Here is a 20071-nt window from a genome sequence, read left to right on the forward strand (position 1 = left end):
CACCCCCGTCTTTCAAATATACTCCCCAGAGTGAACTTAACCAGCACTGTGTATTCTAGAATTTTCCTAGCTATGTGCAGCATATTTGTGTTTTCCTCCCTCCCCCACTCTTGTTCTTTTGTGCATGAATGGCCTCATAGCTTCTAACTTTTCTTGGGCATCTTTTCCAACACGTAGTTCTACCTTATTCCTTAAAATAACCTCTCACTATCTTACTGTCTGTATAAATGTGCCGCAATTTGCTCATCTTCCCCTCCCAAAGAACACTCAAGTTGTCTCCGTGTGTGCATGCGCACACACGTGCTATAAACAACTCCAGAATGAGCGTCTCTGAGCACTAAACCTGTTTTGAAACAAGCCTTTCTTCACAATCACTATATTCAGAACTATATTTGGCTCGTCGCAACTTGCAATATGTGGATTCATCACCAAGCATTGTCCCATAGAAAGGGACAATTGCCAGATCTATTCAGTCATCATGACAGAAGGGTAAGGAAAGTGCAGTTAACCTGCAGTGAGTGACAGATGTGCTCCACCTGGATCAGTGCAGTGTGAGAACAAAAGCGTAAGCCAAGGCTCTGTCACCAAGTTCTGGGACCTAGTGACTATAGTGGTAAGTGCAAGAGTATGGTTTTTGAGGCCAGCCTGGGGGAAACAGACAGATGGGCTTTCAGTTTGAGCTCTAATCCCTTCATTCTCCTTTTGAGTAAGCAAAGTTCCTTTCCAAGCTGCAGGCAGGTGGCTCACACCCATAATCCTAGCTACTTGAGATCTGGCTGAGATTTGAGCATCCATCCGCTGGGCTGACAAATCCCAGAGAATCCTGTCCCCAGTTAACTAGGAAAAAGCTGGGAGTGGTCACGTGACATCAGTGGTAGGGTACCAGCCTTGAGCAGAAAAAGCCAAGCAAGAGCAAACGTTCCCACGTTTAAAAAAAAAAAAAACAAGGGCACCTCTCCAAAGAAAAGCAAATTGACCCAGTTAACGGTGTGTTTCAAATGCTTGTACTCCATTTATCTGAGCCTGCACTAGTTTATTTCCTTCTGGCCTGTGGGCCTGGCTTTATAAGTGGAAATAGCTTTTGCCATCCTTCTGATATTCTTCTCCAGCCGGACAAAGAAACCTGAAAATAAAACTGTCAGCAACAAATTATCTCCCAGCACGAGAGAACCACGTACACTTCAGCGGTGTTCAAAGACGTTTCCCTTTTGCTCCATGGGAAAAGGTAGCCCTCAGAACTGCGAAGTGACTGCAGTCCTTAGCTACCCAGGAGACTGAAATCTGGAGAGTTGATATTCCACATCAGCCAGCTTTTTTATAAAAGCTTGCTAAGACCCCCATCCCAACAGAAAAGCCCGGGCATGGTGGTATTCAACTGCCCTTCTGGCTACATGGGAAGCATAGATGGGATCACTGGCCAAACTGGCTTGAGCAAAAATCAAGCCTTTATCTCAAAAATAACCAAACCCCAAAAGGCTAAAAGGTCTTACTTAAGTGATAGAGCACCTGCTTGACAATTATGAACCCCTGAGTTCAAACCCTAGTTTGAATGGGAAGAGAGGGAAGGAGTTGGTCCCATCTGTTCCTGACCTTGGGGCCAGGGGTATTTTTAGTTTCTCTTAGGGTAACTGCATTTAAATAGAAATAGAAAGCAAAGACCCACTTCCTGTTTCCTCTCTACCAGCCACGCCTGGCTGAATCCCCCGTGGGACAGAGATGACTCCCTGCCCCCACAGCCTCACTGTCTGCCTGCCTTCTGGGGTGTGATGAGGTCCGGTGCTGCTGGACAGCTGACCGTGACCATGGAGAGCTTCCAAAAGACAAGACTCATGCAGACTCCAGGGGTCTGGAGGCTGCGGCAGCCCCAGGATCCCACAGCAAAGAGTACAAATGAGTCGTCTATATATTCCCTCAGACCCCCACCCCAGGAATCAGGACCAAGCCAGTCACCCCAGATGCTGAGGAGAACCAGATTCAGCTCCAGCCCCGCTGAGAGCTGGAAGCCCAAGCAGCCAGCATGAGACAACAGGGCACCACTCATTGAGGCCAGCAGGCTGAGGGTTAATGACCCAAAGAGCTTTAAGACAGAAAGAGGTTCCTACCTCCATGCACCACTCAGTTGGGACGCCCATCAGGTACCCTGGTCTCCCAGTGAGACAGGCTCCACATAGGCACCAACACCCTATTTACTAATAGCTGGGACTCTGTTCAAACCCAGCCATGTACCATCCCAGTACAGCAATTCTCAAGCATTTCTGTAGGCCTCTGTTTCCTCGACTGTAAGGCCCGGGTTATGCTGCTACTAAGAAGATTAAGGGAAAGGCGTGTGCTATGCACAGCTCAACAGCCACCCAATCAGCAGCCGTCACTTTGAGGACAGTTCCTGATTCCTCCATTCCTACTTTCTGGCTCCCCCAGGGGTGTCAGCAGTGCTCTACAGCCCCTCCCACATGTCTACCTCTTTTCTTGCCTCCCCCCAACTTCAGCCCAAGCAGAACGGGTCCCCTATCTCTCCAGTTAGACCAGACCCCTACTCTGCGCTAGGGCCTCACTGGAGGAGGATATATCCCTGGATCCACCACCATTTTCTACCTCCCTGCTGTCTTCAGGCTTTCTGGGACAGAATCTCTACTGAAGCCCCCAATGAAGGCCCTTCTGTTTAGCAAATAAGTGGCCATTGACCTGCCTTTTATGGCAAAATTACACAGAAACGTGCAAGCACCTGTGTGTACATACACGGACACACAGATTTCCATGCCCCTGAGCACATCTGGGTTTTAAACCCAGATTTAGCAAAGGGTGTTACCTCTTAGCAGTTCTTCCTCTTCATGCCCCAGTCAAGTCAGGTGGGGTTGAGAAGGAGGCAAGGTGTTGCCCTGGGAGCATTACTCTCACTAAGGTGACCTCTGATCTGCTGCTTTGATCTCCTCATCCCCAGGACAGTCCTAGAAATAGTTCTTCACTGCTTATTCCTATGGTAGGGAACTAACAATAGTGCCTTCTGAGAGGGAGGCTGTGTGCCAGGGCACAAGTGGGCTAAGAACCCTGGTCTAAGAGGATTCATGGTCAGGGTGGATTTGTGGGAGGAAATAACAGAGTATCCCACAGTTCCTATTCATGATCAGTGTAATTCCTCCCCTATCCCTCTTAATATCTGTCACCCACTAACCCCCACCACCCAGATCTACTTCTAGGCCTTAAATTTCCTACTTGCCCAGGTTATGCAGGCATTGAGTCCAATCTTTTCCCCGACTGCAAAATCTCACTGCTGTAATCTCTGTACCTATCAGGATGGTCCTGAATAAAGGCTTCCTTAATTGTGCATGGACAAGTGCCCTTGAGTCATTTCCTCTGTTCAGCGGAGGTGGAGGAAGAAGATCCTGAACACTCCTTTGTAACGTGGGAGAGAGTAATTTATCATCAACCAGGCTTCAGAATTTCAGTAGTAAACTAGGCTTTAGAGTGAGAGGTGGTGGTTGAGGCATGTGGATAATTCTAGCTTCTGAAGCCACATAGATGATTGAGGTTAAATCCAAACATCTGAAACAATCAGAAAACAGCCCAAACCATGAATGAAGCCAGTGAAATTGGAGTCATCTCGTTCTGCAAGGTGATGGGAGCATGGACACCGAGTTCAAGTTGGATCATTCATTAACAGCCTGCACAACAATCACTAATCATTGATAACTGATCATCATTGCCTACCATGCTGATGTTGTCATGTGCTGAGCATGCACTCAAGTATTAAGGCCAACAGGATGACCTGGTCATTCTTTAACAACCCTGTGGAATCATTTTCAGCAGCTCCAGTTAAGATAGTCACAGTTACATATGAGAAACTGAGGCCCATAGTGGTAATATTGCTTGCCCAGGGAAGTTACTTGAGTGGCAGAGGCAGGATTTGAACCCAGAATGTCTCATCCCTCGGTCTTGTTCTTCACTACTATGGTGAAGATCTATTTGGAGCTGCAAGTAAAACAAAGCATTTTGACAAAAGCTAGGCGGCTGCTCCAGAGGAGATGAACACATGTTGGAAATGGTGTTTGTAGAGATGCAAGAGCTCCAACAAGCTGGACCTAATCTAAATGTTTGAGAAGACTCAACATTTGGTTACAGGATGGACTCCCAGTGCTGTGGAGTCAGGAGTGAAGCAGAGCTGGAGGTGGGTCTCCTGGGCGGGCACAGTGCTTAGTGTGGGGAGGGAGGAGATAAAGGTTATATTGCTTGGCTGCCTATGAAGACTTCAGATAACAAACACTAGATTGATACAAACTACAAGGGACCAGGGGTAATTTTTTTTTTGTCGGTTGTGGGGCTTAAACTCTGGGCCTGGGTGCTGTCCCTGAGCATTTCAGCTCAAGGCAAGTGCTCTACCACTTAGGCCACAGCGCCACTTCCAATTTTCTGGTGGTTAATTAGAGATCAGAGTTTCACAGACTTTCCTATCCAGGCTGGCTTTGAACCTCAATCCTCAGATCTCAGCCTCCTGAGTAGTTAGGATTACAGGCCTGAGCCACCCAGCTCAGGGTTGATTCCTGACAGAGCAGTCCCACTCTATCATATACCAGTAACTTTGACAAAGGACACATGGGCAAGGTAGAAAGAAGAGGCTTAAAGGTAAGAAATCAAGAGAGAGAGCCACATACAGGCAGTCTCTTCTTGGATGCTCCAACTCATGCCTTACCATTAGATGAACCCACTTTACCACCTGCAACTGCTTCTGTTGGCTGACACCAGAAGTTGCAAGCTGGAAGGAATTTCAAGTAACATTTAGTCACCATCCCACTACCACTAATTCCAGTCATTGTAGTCCCCTCTCCCCGACCCGAGTTCTGTGAGGATGTAACCTGGCAACAGTCCAGACTGGGATTTACTCCAAAACCTCTAAGGAAGGGAACAGTACCTGGCCTCCTCCAGCCCGTTCTGATGTTCACATCATCTGTACAGTGAGGTCTTTCAAATGCTGTGATTTCAACTTGTGTCTTCTTTTCCAGGCCTCAGTAGACACAGCTCTCACTTGAAATCCTGGCCTAAAAAAACAAAATCTACTTACAAGAAATACACCCAATGATAGATTGAAAAGCAGGAAGTGGAGCTATGACAAGTATTACATCAGCCATAAGCATAAAAGCTAAAGGACCGGGCTGGGAAGGTGGCTCAGTGGTAGAACGCTTGCCTTGCATGCATGAGACCCTGGGTTCGATTCCTCAGCACCACATAAGCACAAAAAAAAAAAGCCGGAAGTGGCGCTGTGGCTCAAGTGGTAGAGTGCTAGCCTTGAGCTGAAGAGCTGAGGGACAGCGCCCAGGCCCAGAGTTCAGGCCCACGACCGGACCCCAAAAAATAAAAAAATAAAGCTAAAGGACCATCAAGGCTCTGAGTTCAAGCCCTAGTATGAGTACACACAGTACATATATATATGTGATACAAGATCATATCTTTCCTGCTCCCCCTCCCCCACTATTGTATTTTTTAACCTGTATGTATTATCTCTACTCTTAGATCTCCAGTGTAAGTTTTTCATCATTTTTCTTTCCTAGCAGGCTGAGTCCTGCTTTCAACCAGAGTAGAAGACAACTCCGTTTCCTCAGCTCTAAAATAAAATACCTTCATTTGTGAGATATGCCATTTTCTAGCGCAGCGACGGCAGGGCGGATTTACTAGCAAAGCCTGGCTAGAAGGCAAGGCTTTTGCCTGCAAGGGCTGATCTGACCCTCAGCCCCAGGAGAGGTCGAGGGAGATGACTCCCTTCTGCCCAGCCCGGCTCCCAGGGGAACGCTGATTCACACACTCCACTCTGCATTGTTGCCATGGCAGCAGAGCGCCACATCCGGAGGGAGCAGATGGTACTGCAGACTGTCCATCACATAGCACTTCCCCCAGGCCAGACCACCTCACCAAGGAGGCATGCCTCTGTCCAACTGGCAGAGAGTAACACCTGGTAACTATTTATATGGGGCAAAATATACCCAGAGCCAGCAGATGGCAGGGCCAGGCTGACATGTGCAGAGAAAGGAAGTGTGGTTTGAACTAAGGCCAAGGCAGAGGCGGCAGCAGGCAGTTCTTCAGTGGGCATGGACAGGTCAAAAACAAAAACCAAAACATCATACTCTGCTGCTGTCTGGATGCTCGGCACTGGATCACAGGCTGGTCCTGAGTCACTGAGATAAAAGAGCATGGGAAAGTCTCTAAGAGAGGCGACGGCAACTTGCTGGTTCACTGGCCACGCTCGGCTCTTGGTTGTCTTCATGCCCACTGGTGATGCAGCACGGCCTGCTGTGCGAGCTGAAGGACAGCACAGACCCCGAGCCTAGCAAGACAAGCCCTGAACCACCAGGTCTAAAACCTAAACCAAGATGCTCAAAAGATGAGTGGCTTCTGTGGCACATAGTTCTTGTATCTCCCATTGGCTTGGGGCTTGCTTTACAACAGTCCACCCAGATGAATTAAAAGGATGCATGACGCCAATCCAGCAGAGTGACCTTTGATAGTGACTTGCTGTGTGTGTGTGTGTGTAAAGGCAGGATGCTGGCTGTAGAACATTTTGTGAGATATCCCGAGCCCTGACAGCACCAGTGAAACTCTGACGTAGTTAGTCCAGGATGATAAATGGGTGTTTCATTTCCTGCTTTGGAATTCTTTCCAGTCACAAGACCCTCAGGGTCGCCTGGGCGCCTGGCCAAGGCTTGCAATGCAATGACGCTCAGGCCTCCCCAAGTGGGCAGCAGCACTGCTTTGCCAAAAGGAAGGTATCTGGGCTTGGGGTGTTTCTATTTTCTTCTCCCTCCTCCAAGCTTTCCTCTTACCAGGGACTGTTTGGGAGGGTGCTGATCTAGAGTGACAAACATCTGTCTTTTTTTTTCTTCTTTGGGTCCCGTCGTGGGGCCTGAACTCTGGGCCTGGGCGCTGTCCCTCAGCTCTTCAGCTCAAAGCTAACGCTCTACCACTTGAGCCACACTGCCACTTCCGGCTTTTTTCTTTTTTCTTATGTGGTGCTGAGGAATCAAACCCAGGGCCTCAGGCATGCAAGGCAAGCACTCTACCACTGAGCCACCTTCCCAGCCCCGACAAACATCTCTTACAGGCAGACCTCAAACCCCAACACCACTGCCATCAGGAATAATCTGAGGACCAAATCTGGCCACAGGCCAAGGAGGCCCAAGCTCTCAAAATGCTTTTGGACTTTAGCACTGGGCACTTTCTAGAAGCTCTGGGGTATAAGAGTCGGGCAAGGGGTTACCAATCTATTTTCTGTTTCCATTTTTATTTAGAACCTCAAAGAAACAGAGGAGAGGCAGACTGACCCCTCAAATAACTTGATGCAGAATCATGACAAGCTGAAAATTTGGGATGCGGTTGGGGTGGGGAGGGAGAGAGGATTATGAGGCTCATATTAGCCCAAAATCAAAGGCATTATGGTTGTTTTGGAAATAGAGATTCAAGAAGCCCAGGAAGGTGTTCTTGTCCACGAGTAGAGCACAAACGATGGGGTCCTGCTTCATGGCGGCTATCCAGAGCCGTAGGGACGGGGTGTGATTCACACAGCTGCAAGACAAGACAGAGACGTCAGCATATCATGAAAGAAAGGATATGGAACCAGATACTGACTGCCTTTTAGATTTGCAGGAAACTCAAAATGAGTTTATCCGGGAGAAATATAGTGATCTTAGTTACCAAGTGAGCATGACTTCACTGGAGGAAACTTATTTGGGGAACAGCTGTATGTATGTGTAAATTGTAGTCACTGGTATTTCAAGCATTAAATATGTGTTATCTGAGGCTCGGGCCATTAGATAATCTGCCCTTCCTTATTTACTAGCAGAAAGCTAACAGTACTGGTCATTTGGGGATTATACTTATAATCTGAGACAGATTAAAAACAAGTTGTTTCCAAGCTGTGTGTGTGTGTGTGTGTGTGTTTTAATGGATAAAGCAATATTGAGGTTTGGAGTAGTGGAGCTGAAGATCCACAGTTGGATCAGGGACTTCAGGTGTAAGGGCTGCAGGTGACCGCTGGTGGCAGGTAGGAATCTGGAGCAGATGATGGGGATTCTTAATCTAGAATTCAGGGTGTACATCGGGAAGTAGAGTTTTTGTAGTGAGTGTAGATGTCCTAGTAAGTGGTGTCTGATCTTCAGAACTAACTTCCAAACACTGGGATTGTGCTTCCCCTGCCATGGGTACAGTGGGGATTAGAAAGGCCACAGCACACATCCAGCGAGTCTCCTGAGCACTATGGTGTCCTGATCTAAATGTCCCTGCCCCGCCATGAGGGGTGGCTGCCATTGTGAACAGTAAGCATATATTAATTTCAAAATCTTTTTTTTTTTCAGTTGTAGGCTTAATCTCAGGGCCTGGGCACTGTCCCTGAGCTCTTTTGCTCCAGGCTAGTACTTTTGCTCCAGGCTAGTACTTTACCACTTGGAGCCACACACAGCCCCACTTTTGGTTTTCTGGTGATTAGTTGGAGATTAAGTGTCTCTGGGACTTTAATGCCTGGGCTGACTTTGAACTCTGATTCTCAGATCTCAGCCTCTGGAGTAGCTGGAATTACAGTTGTGAGCCACCAACATTCAACTTGATGGGTATTTTGAACAAAGAAGCATTAATACATGGCTTAAGGCCTAATTTTCTTTCCCATACATTCTGGATCATGTACACACTAGGGTTTCATGGCACAGAAGATACTTCAATCATTGTCACTCAAACTAGTCAATAACCACATGGTCAAATGTCTTACTCAGCAATCCCATAGACATCCAGCCGCTCAAACCAGGGCCAGAAGAGGTAATCAATCATGGTTATACGGTCTCCACCAAAGAAGGTAGTATTCTGATAGTCAAGAATCTAGAAAGGTAAAGAGAGCAACAGCAAGTTAAGTTACATATCTGTGAACATATTTATAAGATGCTAAAGACAAATATAAGATTCATTCCAAAACAGAGAGAACAGGGGCTGGGAAGATGGCCTAGTGGTAGGGTCCTTACCTGACATGCATGAAGCCCTGGGTTCGATTCCTCAGCACCACAGAAACAGAAAAACCCAGAAGTGGTTCTGTGGCTCAAGTGGTAGTGCTAGCCTTGAGCAAATGAAGCTCAGGAACAGTGCCCAGGCCCTGAGTGTAAGCCCTATGACTGGCAAAAAAAAGCAAAAATGAAACAAAACAGAACAAAGGCATTCCATTCTTCTTCCTATTTTTAAGAAACTGTTTCTTCTCTCCTCCTGAAGTCTTCTCCACTTCCTTTAGTGAGGGTCATACTCTTGATGACATCCTGTCCTTCCTTTCTCCCGTCTCATGAACATGTGACTCATCTGACTGAAGAATTTGGAAGGACACTGAGACAGAAGTAGCCTAGCCTCTCCTCAGCTTCTTCCATGCACCCTGCATAAGGCTCTCTGTGGATCAGCTCAACCTGGAGTGGATGGTCCTGCCCCAGGCCAGCACTGCCCATGACTTCTGTCTGTGGGTGTCCCAGCCTGATCCCGAAGGCCAGCATTAAGAACCCCACTTGCTATTGTTGTGACACACATTCTCAGTAATAAAGAGGATACTGTATTCTCTATATATCTAAGGTTTCTGATTTATTGATTAATGTTTGTAGCCAGTCACGGGGCTTGAACTCTGGGCCTGGGTGCTGTCCCTGAGCTCCTTTTTTTTTCTTGCTCAAGGCTAGCATTCTACCACTTGAGCCAGAGCACCACTTCCAGTTTTTCTGAGATTAATTGGAGATAAGAGTCTCACACTTTTTTGCCCAGGCTAGCTTCAAGCCTGGAGCCTCAGATCTCCTGAGTAGCTAGGTTTATAGGCATAAGACACTGGTGCCCAGCTTGATTATTTTTTTAAACTAGTACAAAGGTAAGGCAAGACAGAGCAGCAAGTACTATTCAAATCCCAGCCTCCTAAATCCCAGCATTATTTTTCTATCACATCTTTTTCTTTCCCTTGAATTCATCAAATATTCTACTTTTGGCAGTCAACCTCATCATACTTTTTACATTAAAATAAAACTTCTCCTTCTCAAATGGTACAAATTAACTAAGGTACATAGATGGACTATAATAAAAATATTCTTTCAACAGCCTGAAAGCCAAAGACAGCCAACACAAAGTCCCTAAGAGAAAAAGAGATGATAGAAAAAGAAATCATTGTAGAGCCAGATCTTCTCCAAAAGAAAAGTGTGGTGTGAATTACCTAGTCAAGTGAAGCCAACTTCTTGTGTCCACCTCCCCCTCACTGCAGATGTGCATTACTGGCCCAGGTATTGAGAAGGTAGGATACTATAATAGGCCAGGGCTCTGGCAGGAGACAGAGGTTTACTGAGTCCACCTGTAATTAGGTTGCTGGGTAGAAATGGCACTAGCAAAGGACACACTCCACACATGCTTGTTCTCTTGGCCTAGAGTATGATCTTGGCTTTTGTAATCAAGAAGGGGAGCTCTGGAGCCAGCAGACCCCGGCCTTGCTGAACTTTACCTCGGATTCAACATCAAATCCAGGGCAACTTGCTTTTCCTCTCCCTCCTCCTCCACACCTTAATGTTCTCATCTGCAAGACTGTGGCAATGTGCCCATCTCAGAGGTCCTGACACAAAGAAATAGAATCATGCTCAAGAGAGTCTGGTCCTCCTCGGTATGTGCTCTTGTGATGAGTGAGAGACTCAAAGACCCCTGAAGGCTGCATCTGTAAAAAGCAAGTCCAAGGGATCATCAAGCTTATCAGCTTGCAACCCCTCCTTAGAGGAGAAAGCTTGTTGTCCTAGTCTAAGTCTTCATGTTTCCCAGAATGGTCTCTCTCTAGGCACTAATGGCTTATAGGTATAATCCTAACTACTTCAGAGGCTGAGATCTGAGGACTATGGTTCAAGGCCAATCCAGGCAAGAAAGTCCAGGAAACCCCTATCTCCAGTTAACCACCAAAAAGCTGAAAGTGGAGGTGTGGCTCAAGTGGTATCACTCTGTTCAAAGAAACTAACAGAATTATATTAAAAGAGAAGGATTTAACCCAACACAGTGGCTGTTTTTCAGTCTTATTTTTAAAGGGGGGAAAGAAACAAATAATTCAGTCTTTATGGATCCTCATAGCTCTAAATGTCCATTATATTCAGGAACCAATGTAATTATCCAAACTTTTATCACTGACCTTGGTATATATGCCTGAAGCTTGATATTGGCCTTCACCACACAAGGAGAGCCAAGGCTAAACCAATGGGTTCCAGGACATCTTTGTAACTCTTGTGCTTACAAAGCAGGAGTGTTCTGAAAATTCCTGGTCCAAGCAAATCAATTTGGACATTTACTGTAATCCTAGATATAGCAAAGTAAATGTAAGGAAGAAAGGAAGGAAGGGGAAGGAAGGAAGGAAGGAAAGAAGGAAGGAAGGAAGGAAGGAAGAGAGAAGAGAGAAGGAAAGAAAGAAAGAAAGAAAAGAAGGAAGGAAGGAGAGAGAAAGAGAAAGAAAGAAAGAAAGGCAGACAGGCAGAAAGGCATTTTATGTTTTGCAATATTAGGAAAATCTATTTTAAAATGTTGTTTTCTAAGTCACTGAAAAATAAGACCTACACATGTGACCTGAACAATGCCAATAAAGGAGGGACTACTTTATGATGAAGAAATGCTGTTTCTTGCCCTGACCTTGAAAGGCCTCTTCTCTTCCTCCAGGCCCTATCTGGCTCCCCCAGAAGGATAAAAGAAGAAAATCAGGACTTAGAGTGGCATAGGTGGGCAGACAGAAGAAGTACCCATGGCTCCCTCTGGTGGTCATGATTGCAAGGCACAATGGCATAGCTACCTCCATGAGATTCAAGCAAGATTAGCAATTATTCAGGAATTTTCAAAATCTCCATCTAAGGTCTCTGACGCTCAGGTTCAGCCTCAATAATTGAGCTTCAAACTTTGTACCCATCACCTGCTTGGTCTTCACTACCAAGGCTTACATCATCACCAAAGAATCCCTGGCCTCCAAACTCTAGCTTCCAAATGGCACCATTGCACATAATGGAGAAGGGAGACAGTATTTTTTTTCTTCTTGGAAGTAAATCTTTGTAGAATTATTTCAAAGTAGAACCCCCCCCCCGACCTGCCACCACCCCAACAAAAAAGACACAAAGCCACCTGCCAGTGCACGTGCTACATAATAATACAAGACTTTATTCAAAAACATCAGCAAAGTGTTCATCCCTGAGCAGAAATATTTTTGAGTTCATAAAAGGTCAGTGGAGGCCCTCAAGATTTCAAATCTCGGATCATGGGAAGATGAAAACTCCACTTGCTGGGCAGGTCCTCCCTCCTTCCAGGCTAGTTTAGGGTGATTTATGCTACCTCCTCTCCCTCTACTGAGTCTGTGGATGACTGAGATAAAGTCAAGCAATAGCCAGAATATAGCATGGATGCATAAATGCAGGAAGACAGAATGAGAGCAGATGTCCACAGTCTCAGAGAAGTCTGGCCAAGTCTAGAAAGTAATTTCTCCCCAAACAGGGCAGGATTTGACTGCAGAGAGATTTCAAGTATGGTTAGACCAGGGCATCCCAACTTTTTGAAAACACAATGTTCAAATCAAAAAACTTAAGTGAGTAGGTTGCTGGTTAAATAACACTACAGAGCTCAAAAAAGTATTAAATATAGTGTAGAAAATGTGTCTATAAAGAAGCCCTCAACCTGAATGAAACTGAATTTTAAAAGAAAAAAAGTCAGAAGTCCATTAGGACACTTATTTTCAAAAGGGAAAAAAAGTATCCAAGTTTAAGCCTACAAAATGTAAACTGAGCCTTTTGCTCAGCTATAATATGGCAACTCATGCATTGGAATCTTGGTTTCAGTGGGACCACATGATACAATGTGCTTTTAGCTCAGATAAAATCCTGATTGTATGAAACCCAGTGAAAGAGTTATTTAAGTTTCAATTTCACTAGAACCTTCTAGAGTCAGTATATTGGTATTCACATAATCAATAATTCAAGTCCATGGGTATGATTTCTGATGTTGAGTACATATTAGCAAAGAGTTAACACTCTTGGTTACATCTATGGGACAAAGCCACATTGAAACCTGTTGGGACAATGCCTAATATTCAATAATGCCTAAATGGCATCTGTGATGGCTATCCAAACCTGGGCAGGTTAACAGAGGGGTCCCTGGGCCTCTGTTAACGGAAATGGTGAAATGTGCTATTAATTCCTGTGCAGAATATGACCCATGGTCCACATCTCTGAGTTTAGAGATAGCAGGTTGGCAACCGAAAACCAGTGTTGGTGGAAGATCATATACCACTGAAACCCACAAACTACAAATTAAGACTTTTTTTTGCCAGTCCTGGGGCTTAAACCCAGGGCCTGCGTGCTGCCCTTCAGCCTCTCTTCAGGGCTAGTGTTCTACCACCTGAGCCATGGCACCACTTTCGGCTTTTTCTGAGTAGCTTATTAGAGATAAGAATCTCACAGACTTTCCTGTCCAGGTTGGCTTCAAACCATGATCCTCAGATCCCAGCCTGTGGAGTAGCTAGGGTTATAGGCATAAGCCACCAATGCCTGGCTCAAGACTCTTTATTTAAAAACAAAAACAAAAGCAAAAACAAACAAACAGGAAAACAGCCAGGTGCCAGTGGCTCACACCTGGAGCCTGTAATTCTAACTACTCAGGAGGCTGAGATCTAAGGATCACAGTTCAAAGCCAGCCCTGGCAGAAAAGTCCATGAGACTCCTATCTCCAATTAACCACCAGAAAACTGGGAGTGGTGCTGTAGCTTAAGTGACAGAGTGCTTTCCTTGAGCTCAGGGACAGCACCTAGGTCCAGAGTTCAAGCCCCACAACTGGCAAAAAAAAAAAAAAAAATACCCAACACCTTTTTTTTTTTCAAAGAGTTGTGAAATGTATACTACCCACCAATCTACTGATTATCATCCTAATCTTACCAGCTTCCAAGGGAGGGACAACAATCTATACAAAAAAGCAATTTATCAGTTTCTAGAACAAAGATAAAGTAAGTCCAAGATCTTTCCCAGATAGTTCCAGAGTAAGGAGTAAGTAAGTTCCTATTACTACCATGTTGGTCAAGAACCAGGTGACCTCCTCTCCACCTCACAAGCTGATTTTATTCAGGGTGTCCCAACTAGCAAACAAATTTCCCAACCTTCTCTGCAGATAGTACGGCTCTACAACTAAATTCTGGTCAGGTTTTGTTCTGTTCTTTCCACAATCATAGCTCGGTGGCTACAGTTCCAGAATCTATGCTGTCTTTTTTTTCCTTGGGGGGGAGAGAGGGAGTACTAGGTTTGAATTTAGGGTATAATAGGCAGGTACTCCACCACTTGTGCCATACCCCCAGCCCTATTTTGTCATTTTAAGGATACTAACTGTGTACCAAAGATGACAGAACCCATAGGGAAAAAGCCTCAGTCTTGGGTAACTTCACAAGAAAGCCATCAAAGAAAGCCCCTGAGCTGCCCACCTCTGTCCTTTCCTACAGGAGAAATTAAGCCCTTAGAAGAGAAATTTCCAGCAGTTAGATCCCACAAGGCCCTTCACCAGTCACTCAAGCCTTGTGGACAAAAGCTACAGAAGCCACACAAAGATAATTAGGGAAGGTGATAACTGGGAAGAAGCAACATTCATTTCAGGTCCAGTTCCCCCTCTTTGCCAGATCTTCCAAAATCCCCAAAGCAGAAGGATTATGCTCTGAGAGCAGGTGTGAGAGTGACCATAAGTTAGAAACCCTGCACGGCTCCGTCCCTTCCACCCAACAAGAGAAGGGGAGCCCCCTTTCTGTACCTCTTCCAGGTTGCAGAATTCCTGTCGCAGGGCTCCCTTCAGCTCGGCACATTCTCTCCCGCACCTCAAGGCCACCAGACACTCCTTGGTCAAATGTGGGACCTAATCAAAGACATGGGTGCTTAGTAGAGACGTCTGTGGGGATTCCATGATCCTGCTCTGCCTAGAGATGTGAAGAGCTTTATGCCTCCAGTCTAACAAGCCAGCACGCACACACAGACGCCCACCTTCCTGGGTGGGTACACGGTTGTCTAGGTGCTGCTACATCTTGCAGCAAACAAGGGTTTGTGGCGCTTCTTCCTTGATTAGCTGCTTCTAGGCTGTACATTCATAGTCAGGGCATTTAGCCTCTCTAAGCCTCCGTGTACTCGTCTGAAAAATGGATATGGTAATAGTGTCCCACGTCAAACGGTAGCCATGGGAGGAAGTGAGTTCTCTTCTGGATAGAATTCAGGGCAGTGCTGGGCACACCCTAAGCACTCGGTATGCGTCAGCTATTAATAACATCATGTTATTTTCTTTTCTAACGTTTCTCTGTCACTTTTTCCATCACTGCTCCCCTTTTCTCTGTTCTTCATATTCCCTCAAGAGCTGGTTCTCTTGCCCTGCTTCCGGAAGGCAATCTCCCCGCTGTGCGCAATCTCCACATTCCAATATTTTGTATCAAAAGCCTGAAAAGTACTCCCTTTAAAGAAGCTCTGTATTCGCAACATTCCCCTTTCAAGTCTCATGGTCATTTCATGGGGTTAACCACGCCTTCCATCAATGCTAATGAAATGGAAAAGCATGGAACGGTTTGTTAGGCCTCCAAGCCTGGCTGGAGTAGTCATATCCTATTCTACTCCTCTGCCAGCTTATTCTGTTGAGACTCTTGGGGCATCAGAATGGGTGGAAGTTTAGGAAAAACACCAAGTAAAATGGAATGTAAGTGAATCTTTATGATTATACATACCTTACCAAATAGCTCTAATAACATCTTTTGGCGAGCTCGTTCATAAGGGTCATATGGAAACAGCTTTCTTCCCGGGAACGCGTCATCTAGGTATTCACACGCGATGGCCGACTCATAGACCAACTGACAACTGCTGTTCTCCACCACAGGAACTTGGCCAAAAGGGTGTTTTGTGTAGTACCAGTCAGGCTTGTTTCTCAGGTTAATATTGACAATTTCATGCCTTAAGAAGCAAGGAAACGAAGAAATAAAAATGAGAAGGGAATATAAGCAGACGGATACTCATCTTCAGAACAAAAGCAGGCAATTGATAAAGTTAAGACTTCTGGCAGGTGCCCGTGGTTCACATCTGTATCTTAGCTACAGAAGGCTGAGGTCTAAGGATCATGGTTCAAAGCCTGTCTGGGCAGAAAAGTCCATGAGACTCCAACTAATCTCAGAGAAATACAGAAGTGATATGGTGGATCAAGTGGTAGAGCATTACCCTTGAGCACCAAAGCTCAGGGATAGTACCCAGGCCCAGTGTTCAAGCCCTAGGAACACAAGAAAGAAAGAAAGAAAAAGAAAGAAAGAAAGAAAGAAAGAAAGAAAGAAAGAAAGAAAGAAAGAAAGAAAGAAAGAAAGAAAGAAAGAAAGAAAGGAAAGAAAGAAAGAAAGAAAGAAGGAAAGAAAGAAAAACTTGTAATTATAGTGCTTTTTCCCTAAAGTTTAAGTTTTGTGTAGAATATATGGCATCATTGTCTTCATTCCTGCAATAAGAGGTGTTAGATGTTTTCTATGACTTGTTTTCTATTATGTTCATGTCATTCCTTCCATGTCCAATACTTTTTGCTGAGAAGCAGCAGAGCCAAAGTCAGGCCCAGACAGACATGTCACAATGGCATTAGAGCATTAGGACATCCTAAAGGTTGGAAATACAAAGCTAGCCAGGCATGGTAGTACATAAAATCCTAGCACTCTTGAAAGGGAGGAAATGTGATCTGGAGTTGGAGGCCAGACTGGGATACAAAGAAAGACTGTCTCAAAAACAAGAATAATAACAACAATATAAATACAAATCTAGCATTACCAGTCACTAAAAATATGATAAATGTTTTTTTCTTTTTCTTTTTTAATGCTAGGTACTCAAATTTGAACTCAGGACCTCACTCTTGTTAGGCAAGTACTCTATCACTTGAGCCATATACCCAGCCTTCAGAATAGGGTACATATTAAGTTCTGAGCACAGGTTCTGACATCCAGCTGGGCAGTCTAGTTTGACACTTTAGCAGATTGCTTTATGTCTCCATACACAGTGTTCTTAATTGCAAGGGGGAGGCAATAATTGTGCTTATCTCTTGGCATGTTTTTGGTAATCAAATAAGTTAGTGTGTGTAAAGTATTTGGGATTATGCAGTACATTCAAATGTAGTAAGTATACCATATTTGCCAATTCTCATTAATAATTATCATTGCTAGAGGTTCAAGTCTATCAAGTTATTAGAGACACACATATACACACTGATTAAAAAGACTAAAGGAAACAAATAGATAGGTTCTTTGCTTAATCTAAGCGATTGTCTTAAAAGCAGTGGACTTCAAGTGACTGTTATCTCCCCTCCCCCCACCCAAGGAAGATATGACAATGTCTTGAGACATTTTTTGGGTCACAGCTGGGGGTAGCATAGAATTCACCCACTTCATACTGGGAAATCTGAAACATTGTGCAGGCAGCCCCTTTCCCACCCAACAAAGAATTATCTGGTCCAAAGAATTATCTGGGCTAAAGAAATAATCTCATCAGTTCCTAAGCTGCTACTTTGTCCCTAATGGTCAACCAAATAGGGCTATTGTTATTTTTCTCTTTAAAAAATTGGTAACCAACCGCACAGCCAAGTAGATTTGAACAAGGCAGAATTAAAATAGTTTTATTTAAAATATCTCTATTGTGGTGTCTCTTCTCTGACATGAGTCTGACTCTGAAGCAACTGTTAATGATGAACTCTCCAAGACCAGAGTCACAATGACACATTCTCAAATGTAATTCCATCTCAGCTCAGTTGTATTCTGTAGTCCAGATGCCAACAAATCTGTTCTGCTTTCGAAATCTAGACCTGCAGGAGCTAGCCTTCCAGTTCCTTCTGGAAGGAAGGAATTTTGTGCTCACTTCTCAGGTATGTTGGAAACTTCCTGACACTTCTTGACAGCAGTGCATATTACTGTATTGTAGTGTTTGGAACGGTTCATTCATCTAACAATTTTTTTTAGTAGCTCCTAGGTCATATGCTCTCTCCTAGTCTGTGAACAAAACAGAAAAAGTCCCTGCCTTGGAGAATTCATATTTTTGGCAGGAGTGGGGGTGGTATGGGGGCGGGGATGGGACGTTGAGGGGACAGGTGTAGGAGAAAGACAGGGGACTAATCAGCATCTGTTGGGAGCAGTAGAGCAATGGAAAAAAAAATAGGACAGAGCTGTGTTAAGATGCCCAGGGTGGTGGAAAGGGGTCTCTATTGGAAGAAGCGGTCGGAAGCTTTGGCTGTGACCATCCTAAACAAGGGAGGGAAGCAGTTTACCAATGTCATCATTTAGTTTTCTCCACAATGAAAGCTTCATGGATAGATACAACTCTTAAAAGAGGTCTGCATTTCAGGAGGTGGGAAAAAAAATCCTTTGTTATTTATTGACTTGGCCTTGGAAGAAAGAAAATGAGACCCTTTCCTACAATCTGGAGCCTGGGCTTGCTAGAGCAGCACTTCAACTCCTCACCTGATACCTTTGGCCCTGAGGACCAGGCGAGTCCTGTGGGAGTAGGGACAGAACCTCATGCTGTAAATTCGGATCACACCTTCTGGGACTGGCCCCGGGGGACAGGATCCTGTAAGGGTAGGGACAGAGAGGCTGAGTTAACCCCATTGAGAGAGGGTCTCATTCACCTCCCAGAGAGTCCAGCAGCATTCTAGCATTCCACTTCCCAAGTCCTAGGCAGGACACTTTTGTACATAGTGTGTACAGGGAAGCCCTCTAACTCATTCCTTGTTTTGCTAATCTACAGGCTGAAGTCAGATAATCAACCTCCCTTTCTGATGCTCCCACTCACGCCAGCCCAGGGACGGGGGACTCACCTCTAGCCAACGCCCTCGTTGCATCACTGCAAGACATGGTCTTCAGGTGTCTGCACTGTGCCCAGAGCTCAGATCACCGTCCTAGTGGTTCATTACCAAGTCCTGCTCCAACCACAACCGTGCTCCGGCACCCCTCCTGCCCTAGATTCAAGTTTTGAACACAGGACTCTGGTGGGATAGACAGGACAGAGTTACTTAACTTCGGGAGACATGGCTCCTGATTCAGAAGCTCAATTAAGGGCAAGCAAAACCCAATAAAACCCTGAAAAGCCCCCCCCCTGCCCCGCCCAGCCACCCTTGCTTTGGACATGTGGGTAGAGCATTTGATTGAGGCCTCCTCTACATTGAGACTCCCTGGAAGCAGTAATTCCAGCACTCATCAGGCAGAGGTAGGAGGATCACACATCCAAAGCCAGCCTGGGCCACCATAGTGAGTTTGGGGCTGGTCTGGGCTACCTATTGCGATTACCTATTAAAACACCAAAAAGAAAAGCAGCAAATAAAAAGTCACGGGAGTATGGGCCTCAAACCCTGGGCATGCATCTCAAGAGAGGTTAATAAAATTCCACCAGGCCAACTTTTTCTCTTTCTCATTCTAAACTTTCCCTTTCTTTACAGTTTATTTTTTCCCCCTCCAACCCCGCAGTAAAATCAAACTTTCTCATGATATAGCAGATAGGAAGAAAAAAACTTGAGTGTTAAGACCTTCTAACCACCCTGAGAGAAGGCCAGTTTAAATTCTGTACCCAAAAAAGTTTTGTTGAGAGTTGCCCTGGTTTTTTGGACTACATCTGAGATTGTTACCTTAGTTCTGAAAAACGAATAGTGAATAGCAACAAGAAATCTGGAGAGAGCAAGCTGTGAGCTCTGCCTAAACTCTCAAGAAAATGTCCTATTTGCTAAGGACTCATTCCCAGCAACCCAGCAACCTAGAGGCCATTCACACAGCTTCTCCATCTGCATGAGAGGGAGAGGAGGGAAGTGGGGGGAGGGGACACACAGCTGGCCTTTACCTTGACACTAATAAGCAAGGATTTTCAGCAGGTAGCAACCGAATCTCTTTAATTTTCCAGGATTGAGCTGGAGTGAAAATTGCTTCTAAATGCATTTTATGGGATTGACAAAAGTCATAAAAGTAAGGAGAGCATTATGGATCTCACACATGCTAAATTCTTCCCATGGATTACTTCCTTGGCTCCCCACACGACTCAGTCAGGCAGCTAGTACCATTCTTACTGAACAAAATCAGAAA

The 20071-nt window shown here is 45.1% G+C and overlaps 1 protein-coding gene across 1 annotated transcript; it reads right to left on the reverse strand.

Annotated features, from left to right (window-relative positions):
- Positions 1-7137: 7137 nt before the first annotated feature.
- On the reverse strand, positions 7138-18947 carry Gsto2 (glutathione S-transferase omega 2). Its single transcript, XM_042689530.1, has 6 exons — positions 18820-18947; positions 18464-18572; positions 15719-15941; positions 14767-14868; positions 8741-8847; positions 7138-7545 (listed from the first exon to the last, which is right to left on the reverse strand). Exons 1-6 carry the CDS (start codon positions 18854-18856, stop codon positions 7389-7391), a joined length of 735 nt encoding a protein of 244 aa, XP_042545464.1. The 5' UTR covers positions 18857-18947; the 3' UTR covers positions 7138-7388.
- Between the last annotated feature and the right edge of the window lie 1124 nt (positions 18948-20071).

Source organism: Dipodomys spectabilis, unplaced genomic scaffold (genome assembly GCF_019054845.1).
Source record: "Dipodomys spectabilis isolate Male_0828 unplaced genomic scaffold, ASM1905484v1 ptg000125l, whole genome shotgun sequence".
Classification (NCBI taxonomy): Eukaryota; Metazoa; Chordata; class Mammalia; order Rodentia; family Heteromyidae; genus Dipodomys; species Dipodomys spectabilis.

Excerpts from the sequence above, each read along its gene's own strand:
- Gsto2 (XM_042689530.1), bottom strand. The coding sequence starts at position 18,856 with ATGTCTTGCAGTGATGCAACGAGGGCGTTGGCTAGAG. Across the intron at positions 15,942-18,463 it reads CTCAGGGCCAAAGGTATCAG|GCATGAAATTGTCAATATTA; the intron begins GTGAGGAGTTGA and ends TTGCTTCTTAAG. Across the intron at positions 7,546-8,740 it reads GATGTCTATGGGATTGCTGA|CTGTGTGAATCACACCCCGT; the intron begins GTAAGACATTTG and ends CTTGTCTTGCAG.